General features: G+C 43.6%; 1 protein-coding gene and 1 long non-coding RNA gene across 2 annotated transcripts in view; one reads left to right on the top strand and one right to left on the bottom strand.

Annotated features, from left to right (window-relative positions):
* Positions 1-2,097, bottom strand: part of LOC111548089 — a 6,412-nt gene extending 4,315 nt beyond the window's left edge. The window contains exons 1-2 of the long non-coding RNA XR_002733308.1: positions 2,026-2,097; positions 973-1,052 (exon numbers count right to left, since the gene is read on the bottom strand). This is a non-coding gene — a long non-coding RNA (uncharacterized LOC111548089). The remainder of the gene's footprint in view (positions 1-972; positions 1,053-2,025) is intronic.
* The window catches only part of TMC2 (transmembrane channel like 2), a 106,458-nt gene that overhangs the window by 81,529 nt on the left and 14,646 nt on the right, over positions 1-10,283 (top strand). Inside the window, exon 17 of the mRNA XM_026455222.1 lies at positions 7,166-7,291. Coding sequence (XP_026311007.1) covers positions 7,166-7,291 — 126 coding nt within the window. The remainder of the gene's footprint in view (positions 1-7,165; positions 7,292-10,283) is intronic.

The raw sequence follows: 10,283 nt of genomic DNA, 5'->3' as shown, positions 1-10,283 counted from the left end.
CCTCTCAGGTTCAAGGGATTCTTGTGCCTCTGCCTCCCAAGTAGCTGGAACTACAGGCACACACCATGATGCCCAACTAATTTTTGTATTTTTGTTAGAGACGGGGTTTCACCATGTGGCCCAGACTGCTCTCAAACTCCTGGCCTCAAACAATCCACTTGCCTGGGCCTCCCAAAGTGCTAGGATTACAGGCATGAGCCACAGTGCCTGGCCTAAACATTTATCTTTTCTTTTTGTTGGGAACTTTGAAATTATACAATAAATTATTGTAAACTGTCATCTCCCTGCTGTGCTATGGAACACTGGGACTTCTTCCCTCTCTCTAACTGTATATTTGTACCAGTTAACCAACCGTACTTCATCTCTGCTCCTCTCTATCCTTCCCAGCCTCTGGTCACCTCATTCTACTCTCTACCTCCATGAGATCCACATTTTTAGCTCCCACATGTGAGTAAGAACATGTAATGTTTGTCTTTCTGTGCCTGGTTTATTTATTTATTTCTTTTTTTTTTTTTTTGAGACGAAGCCTTGCTGTGTCGCCCAGGCTGGAGTGCAGTGGCGCGATCTCAGCTCACTGCAAGCTCCGCCTCCCGGGTTCACCCCATTCTCCCGCCTCAGCCTCCGAGTAGCTGGGACTACAGGCGCCCGCCACCTCGCCCGGCTAATTTTTTGTATTTTTAGTAGAGACAGGGTTTCACCGTGTTAGCCAGGATGGTCTCCATCTCCTGACCTCGTGATCCACCCGCCTCGGCCTCCCAAAGTGCTGGGATTACAGGCTTGAGCCACCGCGCCCGGCCTCAAGATTTCATTCTTATTGTAATTTCAATTAAAATAACCACACATGGCTAATGGCTACAATATTCGACAGCACAGTTCTACCCTTTTAACACACGGATAACTTACTACCTGGGATTACTTTACCACAGGATAAGTAACAGTAGATATTCTGAGGATGAATTACCATACACTTACACGTGCCATTTAAATGTGAAGCAGCTGCAGTGGACTCTTGACCAACTTCAACTGAGCTCTCTGCTTTCTAGAGCATTGGCCTAAGGGTTCAAGATACAAGTCAAGCTAGTTAGGAGACTGGATATTGTATAAAAGGACAAATAGTTATGTAAGGAGGTAGATCAAGAAATAATGTGTATCTACTGTTCTCTTTCCAAATGAATGACCTTCTGAAAACAAAGCCCTCTGCTGACTCCATAAAGAGAGGTTCTGTAGTTGAAGCAGTTTGGGACATACTGCCCCTTCTGTCTGCCATTATCTCACTTAGAAATGCTTGATGCACACTCCTTTGTTAAAGGCTCTGAAGAATGATGCAATGAGGTAACACCTGTAAGCTAGTGTCTCCATCCTTATTGACCACAGAACCCTTTCTGCATGGATCACTCATCCAGGGCTGGAAATAGGGTGAGGCAGGTGAATGACGCCCTTCACTGCACATGAGCAACCCTGAGGGCATTACTTCCTTAAATTGTGCACTCAGGGCCTTTCCTGCCTCACTCTAGTCCCAACCCTGCCTATGAGGAGAAACACGGTTCCGTAAAAGGGTTGTATATGCAAAACAGCCCCTAAATGCCCAAAGAGCCTAGAATCTAAAGGAGGAAGGAGACAAATGCAGTTTGTCAGCTTTGAGTGATTTATTAGGGGTACCTTACAGACAGAAGCATGGTCGCAAGCAGCCGCAAGACAAGTAGATCTCCGTACCTCAAACTCCCAGGCCCAGGGCTTATATCTTGGGGAAAGTATGCGTGCTCTGGAAGGAATGCATAGGTGGCTCTGCACATCACAGCCTATGATTTCTGCAGCAGCATCAAGGGTTGTTTTGGAGGAAACTTACAGTAAACAAGGGTTCCTACATAAAGAGTCATATGCTAGACATGTGGGAGGCACTCCCAGACTCGGGGTTAGTTAGAAGTTACAAGGCAGATTAGCATGTAAAATCAAGTCACTCATGTCCCCCACAAACACACTTTGAGAAATGCTGATCTGGTCCTTCTCAGTTCATAAGGGACTTACCTAGATAAAGGCCTGTGATAGTTGGACCCCAGGGATGTTAGCAGGAGTGTTCCAGCAGGGTGGGATCTGGAAAACAGGGTTCACACAGAAGGAGGGGATCAGTCTAGAACAGAAGGAATGTGCTGAACTGCAGGTGGCCTGAGATGCCAGGCTGAAGGGAAAACTGCATGGAAGAAGCCTCTGTTGGCTTCTTCCTAAGCAAGGTTTGGAGGGCTGGGCCCTGGGTGCAAATGCCAGCACCCCTTTTCTCAGTTTCCCATCTGTCACTGGGTAGGAGGTCAGCAAGGACAACTATACTATGATAAGAACCATCTCCCACAGTTGTATGGAAAGCTGAACTTATAAGAAAAGAACTTGGCTAGCCATGTATGGTGGTACGTGCCTGTAGTCCCAGTGACTTGGGAGGCTGAGGTGAGAGGATTGCTTGAGCCCAGGAGGTGGAAGTTACAATAAGCCATGATTGCACCACTGCACTCCAGCCTGGGCAACATAGCAAGCCTCTGCTTCAAAAGAGAAAAGAGAAGAGAAGAGAAGAGAAGAGAAGAGAAGAGAAGAGAAGAGAAGAGAAGAGAAGAGAAGAGAAGAGAAGAGAAGAGAAGAGAAGAGAACTTGGGTATTTAGCTGAAGAGATTCCCAAGCAAAGTATTGAAGGTACAGCCTGGTTTCTTCATGCTGCTTATAGAAAATGTGCAAGGAAAGAGGTACATTGAGTAAGTAACTGATAAACAAGGAAGTATCAGGATTTGATGATTCTGGAAATTCTCAGCCTTATCTAGATTGCAAAATATGCTAAAACTAGATTCACTGTCATGAGAATGTGCTGTAAAAAGAAAGCCAAGAGTGAATCTGGACAACCTTTTACTAGTGTTTCTGAAGGATCAAAAGATCTGAATATCATTCACACAGAAAACTCTGACTAATCATGTGACTAATGGATCCCCTCAACCATCACATCAGAAGTCAGGAATAGAAATAGGATTATCCGGCTGGGCGTGGTGGCTCAAGCCTGTAATCCCAGCACTTTGGGAGGCTGAGGAGGGTGGATCACGAGGTCAGGAGATCAAGACCATCCTGGTTAACACGTTGAAACTCCGTCTCCTCTACTAAAAATACAAAAAATTAGCCAGGCATGGTGGCAGGCACCTGTAGTCCCAGCTATTCGGGAGGCTGAGGCAGGAGAATGGAGTGAACCCGAGAGGTGGAGCTTGCAGTGAGCTGAGATCACGCCACTGCACTCCAGTCTGGGCGACAGAGCAAGACTCTGTCTCAAAAAAAAAAAAAAAGAAATAGGATTATCCAGAAAAGATCATGTGGGCCTCTCTTGTTTAACAGAGTAAATTCTCATGACATACATGAAAAACTCACAAGGTTTTTGAGAATATTATATCAGCAGAAACACTGCCATCTTGGACTGAAAGAAGCAGAAGGAAGACAAAATAAAGGCAGACCACTGGTCTCCCAGAATTCTGTGGCAAGAAACAGACTGATAAAATTTACTCAGCTGAAACATGTGCTATCCTTCAAGAAGAAGGATTCTTCCATGAGCAGAACTGTGAACCCAGAGGGCAAAGCTGTGGCACAGCAGGGCAGAGTCTGGAGCCCAGAGGATTATTTTCAGGACTTTAAAACTTAATAGAGCTTGGCTGATTGGATTTCAAAATTGCTTGGAACTGGTGATTCCTTTCTTCCTCCCATTTGCTCCCTTTTGGTAATGGAGTGTTTACAACTTTTATCCTACGCCTGTCCCACCATTTTATTTTTGAGAGTAAATAACTCATTTTCTAGTTTCTAGAATCTTGAGATGGGGATATCATCATGGATTAGTCAGGTGGGCCCTAAGTCACAAGTGTTCTTATAAGAAGGAGGGAGGCTGGGCGCCATGGCTCATGCCTGTAATCCCAGCAATTTGGGAGGCCGAGGCAGGCGGATCACAAGGTCAGGAGTTCAAGACTAGCCTGGCCAACCCAGTGAAACCCCACCTCTACTAAAGGTACAAAAAATTAGTCAGGTGTGGTGGTGCATGCCTGTAATCCCAGCTACTAGGGAGGATGAGGCAGGAGAATTGCTTGAACCCGGGAGTTGGAGGTTGCAGTGAGCTGAGATGATGCCACTATACTCCAGACTGGGCAACAGGGCAAGACTCCATCTCAACAACAACAACCAAAAAAAAAAAAAAAGAGGGAGAGGGAGATTTGACTGCAGAAAAACAGAAGGTGATGTGACCACAGAAGCAGGCAAAGATTTAAAGATTCTATGCTGTTGGTTTTGAACATGAAGAAACCCCATCTCTACTAAAAATACAAAAATTAGCCAGGCATGGTGGCAGGTGCCTGTAATTCCAGCTACTTGCGAGGCTGAGGCAGGAGAATCACTTGAACCCCTGGAGGCAGAGGTTGCGGAGAGCCGAAATCACGACACTGTACTCCAGACTGGGCAACAGAGCAAAATTCTGTCTCAAAAAATACATAAATAAATAAACCCTAATGGAGCTTGGCTGACTGGATTTAAAAATTGCTTGAGATTGGTGATTCTTTCTTCCTTCCATTTTCTCCTTTTTGGTATTGGAATGTTTATAACTGTTATCCTATGCCTGCCCCAGCTTGGTTTCAACCCAGTGAAACCCTTTCAGACTTCTGGCCTCCAGAACTGTAAGTTATTAAATTTAAGTCACCTGTGTGACAAACAGCAGGCACTGGAATCTGATATACCATCTAATTCAATGACAAAATAATCTACACTCAACTGTCACATAAAAGCCTAACATGTAAACTTAACTTTTCTCATTTTTACATGGTGGGTATGCACTGGAAATAATAATAATAATAATAATAATAATAATAATAATAATAAATTAAACATGGTGATACAGTCATATGCCTGGCACTTGAAATGCTATCATGCTATAACTGCCTCATTGCAATTTGTGGTGTGGTGGGCAACTACTGTAAGCAATGAGATGGCCATAAATGGTCTCTGACACAACTGCTCTTCCCTTTCATTATAGCACAAAAAATGAATGAGCATAGCTGTGTTCCAATACAACTTTATTTACAGACACTAAAATGTTAATTTTATACATCCATTTTTACATGTCACAAAATAGTATTCCTGTTTTGATTTGTTTTCAACCACTTAAAAATGTAAAAATGATTCTTAGCTCATAGACCATATGAAAACAGGTGACAGATCAGGTGCAGTGGCTCACACCTGTAATCCCAGCATTTTGAGAGGCCGAAGCAGGTGGATCACCTGAGGTCAAGAGTTCGAGACCAGCCTGGCCAACATGGCGAAACCCCATCTCTACTAAAAATACAAAAATTAGCCAGGTGTAGTGGTGCCTGCCTGTAATCCATCAGGCATCGTGTGTAAACTCCGGTGGCTGAGACAGGAGAATTGCTTGAAACCCAGAGGCAGAGGTTGCAGTGAGCCGAGACTGCACCACTGCACTCCAGCCTGGGCAACAGAGAGAGACTCTGTAAGAAAGAAAGAGAGAAAAGAAAGAAAGAGAGAAAAAAGAAAGGGAAGGGAAGGAAGGGGAAGAGGAAGAGGAAGGGGAAGGGAAAGGGGAAGGAAAAGAAAGAGAAAGAAAAAAGAAAACAGGTAACAAGCTGAATTTGTCCAGGAGCCATTGTTGGTCAACTCCTCATCTATACTTTACACAGAAAATGTTTAGCTGCAAAATGTCAAAGGGCACTTATAACTTAACAGCACCATACTCAATGTTTTGTATCAATTCTCATCTATATCCTCTAAACAATCTTCTGAGATAAATACAATTATTATACTTAAAATACCATATTATACTACAGTATTATTATATTACATTATACAGATGAGGAAACTGGGGCAGAGAAGTTTTCAATATCTTGCCCAAAGGTATTGAACTTCTGCAGATATTGGACATCCAATAGAATGTACTATAATGATGAAAACATTACATATCTGCATTTCTAACAGAGCAGCTACTAATCATATGACTACTGAGCACCTGAAATGTGTAACTAAGAAACTGAATTTTAAATTTTACTTCATCTTAATTTTTATTTTTAATAGCCACATCAGACAGCACAGCTTTCGTGGGGAGAACCAGGGCATGATATGAATACAAGCAAAAAGAGAATAATTGTCAGGCCAGGCACAGTGGTTCACTCCTGTAATCCCAGCATTTTGGGAGGCCGAGGGCAGATCATTTGATGTCAGAAGTTCGAGGCCAGCCTGGCCAACATGGTGAAACACCACCTCTACTAAAAGTTCAAAAAACTAGGTGGACGTGGTGGCGCTCACCTGTAATCCCAGTTACTCGAGAGGCTGAGGCAGGAGAATTGCTTGAACCCGCAGGTGGAGGTTGCAGTGAGCTGAAATTGTGCCACTGCACTCCAGCCTGGGTGACAGAGTGAGACTCCATCTCAAAAAAAAAAAAAAGAGAGAGAGAGAGAATAATTGTCCACGTGTCTCACAAGTGATAAATGGGGGAGGAAGGATTTAAACCGGGAATTTCAAACTCCATATTCCACCTCTTGGCACCAAAATTACCAACCAAGAGCCAGTAGCATCCAGGAGGCTCTCAGCCAGCATTTGTAGAAGTAAATCTGCATAATGGTTCTTAGGTATTTGAAGAAAATAAAAATTACAGTTGCGAACTGTCCAGAAGCCTGTCCTAGGTGATCCAATATCTCCTAGACTTAAAATCTGTAGGTTAATTCTAGGTATTTCTGAGAGACATTCAGGTTGTCCAGAACATCAGCTTCTGCAGAACTGTTTCCAGGCCCAAAGGAAGCTCCATGTTGGTGTGGTAGCTAAAACACAAGCAATTTCTCCAGTTAGAATATATGAGAAAATAAACCATTTTTTTCTGGCTGAGGAAGGTGTCAGACACAAAAGACCAGTGAAGACTGAGAGGTTGTAAGTTACTTAGGATAGAAAGCTGGTGAGCCATGTGCCGACCTAGCTGTCACCCTAGCCAGAATGGCAGCCCCTCAAGGGGAATTTTTTACTTGCAGTTCGTTTGGAGCAGAGCTCTGGTTCTTCCAGGAAAGCAGTGGCAAGCAGCAGTCCTGACCTGGTTGAGGGGGCATGGATACAGTTGTGAGTGCCACAGGCACTTGGCAGCATGGTATAATGTGTCCCCTCCTTTTTCCAGTGGGAAAAACAGAATGTATGATGTCCTCCAAGAGACCATTGAAAATGATTTCCCAACCTTCCTGGGCAAGATCTTTGCTTTCCTCGCCAATCCAGGCCTGATCATCCCAGCCATCCTGCTGATGTTGTAAGTTAGCCAGGACCCATGGCTCCATCCCACGGAAACCTCTCCTTGAATTTGAGACTTCCTTGGCAGGTCCGTTTCATCTTGCCTTCTTAGTCTGTACTCCCCAGAAGCAGACTCCATGATGAAGATTCAAGTGCAAGTATTTTATTGGGGAGGGGGTGAGGACGTGAGACAAGGAAGGGAAAGGAAAGTGCATGGTTATCACTGTGAGGATTCTGGGAGGCAGTGTGCCTCAGACTTATCCCCTGCTAAGGGCAAAGGATCCGAGGCATTTGTAGACCAGCTCCCAGCGTCATTCATGGGTAAAATGGCTTCAAGGGGTGTGAGTGAGGGGTCCAAGATGGAAGGGAAGCTTCTGGTAACAGAGATGAGGGCACCAGCAAGTGCAAGTCTTTCAGAGCATACTGAAAATTTGGGTGAGCCCTGACATTATCTGCAACAACTCCCACTAAAATGCTCACTAGAAATATCAAAGACCTGTGGGCTCTGAGCCTCTCAGGAAGCTGGACGGTGATTCGGCCTGATCCTGGCTGGGCCCACAGCACTACTCGATTGAGCAGCTTATGTACTGGAACAAGCTGGTTCCTTCATCACTGTCCCCCTTAACAACCGTTAGAGAACAAGTTTGAAAATCTCTGTATCCCCAGCCCAGCCTAATGCCTACAGCATAGCACACAAACAGTAAATGCTCAAGGAAGGAACTAGGGAAGAAAAGCAGGAAGCCAGAGTCTTGGATTGGAATTGCTGCCATCAAAAAACGTGCTAGTAAAAATGTTAGCATTTTTCTTTATTTAAAAAAACATATTTTGGCATGCTTTTTTAAAAATTATGAAATATTTCCAGCATACAAATGAGTACAGACAACCATGTACACTATCACAAGATTCAACAGACATGAACATTTTGCAATATTTACTTCAGGTTTATCTTTCTTCTTAATAGAAATAAAACATTACAGATGCACTTCAAGCCCCACCCAATCCTTCTTTCTTCCTCCCTCCCCAAAGGTAACTATTATTCAGAGTATATTTAATTGTTTCCCTGCATATTTTGTACTTTTTAATCATATGTGTGTATACTACTGTTTCCAGAGTTTTAAACCTTTTCATGAATGACTCACATTACATGCTTTTCCTCAATCAACATTATGTTGGGGGATTTATCCATGTGGATACATGAGCACACATTTGAAGGCTCTTCTATGTTCCATTGCATGAATAAGCCACAGTTTGTTCATTCCTCTGCTTAGGGATAGTTACGCTGTTTCCAGTTTTCAGCTATTGCAAACTGCACTGCAGCCAACATTTTGTATATATCTCCTTGCATGATTCTGAGAGTTTCTCTAAGGTGGACATCGAGAAGCAGAATTTTGGGTCATCAGCATGTGTTTCTTCAATCTTTTTAGATCTTACAGAATTGCTCTCCAAAGTGGTTATATTTCCTTTTGACTGTTATTTATAAATTCCAACTCTCTGGTGAAATTCTCCAACTTTCTATTTTCTTGAACTTAGTGATTATAATTATTTTTAAAATCCCAGTCTGATATTCCAATATCTGAACCACCTGGGTGTATTTTTGTTGTCATTTGTTTTCCTCTTGTTTATCATCAGCTCTAATTTAGCATGGCAGGTAATTTTTCCCAGATTTCAGACATGTGGATGAAAAATTATAGAGGCGGCCGGGCGCGGTGGCTCAAGCCTGTAATCCCAGCACTTTGGGAGGCCGAAGCAGGCGGATCACAAGGTCAGCAGATCGAGACCATCCTGGCTAACATGGTGAAACCCCGTCTCTGCTAAAAAATACAAAAACTAGCCGGGCGAGGTGGCGGGCGCCTGTAGTCCCAGCTCCTCCGGAGGCTGAGGCAGGAGAATGGCGTGAACCCGGGAGGTGGAGCTTGCAGTGAGCTGAGATCTGGCCACTGCACTCCAGCTTGGGCAAGGGAGCAAAGCGCCAACTCACCCCAAAAAAAAAAAAAAAAAAAAAAAAGAAAAATTATAGAGGCTATGAATAATGTTATCTTTCCCCAAAGGGATGGGTTTTTTTCTGGAAAGGCAAATGAAATACTAGGAGATCACTTAATCCTGTCAAGGCTTGATGTTTTAGCTATCTACTATTACATAAGAAACAACCCCCAAAATTGAAAAATAATATTTTATTAATGAATCTGCAATTTGGGTAGGATTCAGCAGGAATCATTCTTTTCCTCTCTACTCAACATCATCTGGGTCAGCTCGGCTGGAGGGTCCACTTTCAAGATGGTCACTCACATCACTGGCCAGCTGGCACCAGCCATCAGCTGGAAACTCAACAAGGGCTATGGACTAGAGGTCTCACTTCCTTCCCACAAGCTGCTTGGGCTTCCTCATAGCATGGTGGCTGAGTTTCAAGAGCAAGCATCCCAAGAGAATGCAGTGGATATACATGGCATCTTTACTTACTCCTGCCATACTCTATTGGAGCAATCACAAAGGGATACCCAGGTTCAAGAGAAAGAAATATAGACTCATCTCTTGATGCAATGGTAAGATTCTAGAAGCACATGTAAGATGGGAGTCATAGTATTGTGGCCATCTTTGGAAAATAGTTTGCCATTGCTAGCTTTGGGCTTTCTCAGGGCTAATTTATTTCAGTTTCACCCTATTTCCAAGACATTAACCTTACTCATACAACGTGATCCTTACTATTGAGCACAGTCTTTTAGGGGTCTCAATTGAAAGCCTACAGTGTTTACCAATTCCCTCCTGTGACAGTTACTACAGGACTGAACGAAGGAGGACAAACACAGAAATGAAGACAAAGAAAAAAGGATTTGTTTTAAAGAAGGGATCAGGGAATTCCTTGCTTCTAGTGAGCAAAGGCAGCCCTGAGCTTCTACAGCCCTTCATATTTATTGGGTAGAAAGAGCAGGGAGAAGGAGGTAATGATTGGTCAGCTGCTTGATTGATCACGGGTTCACATCATTGCTAACAGGCCTCAGATGTGCCTAATCACA

The sequence above is a fragment of the Piliocolobus tephrosceles genome, chromosome 20 (assembly GCF_002776525.5).
Source record: "Piliocolobus tephrosceles isolate RC106 chromosome 20, ASM277652v3, whole genome shotgun sequence".
Lineage (NCBI taxonomy): Eukaryota > Metazoa > Chordata > Mammalia > Primates > Cercopithecidae > Piliocolobus > Piliocolobus tephrosceles.
Note: the sequence above shows the minus strand (reverse complement) of the source record. Positions and strands in the feature narration are given on the sequence as shown.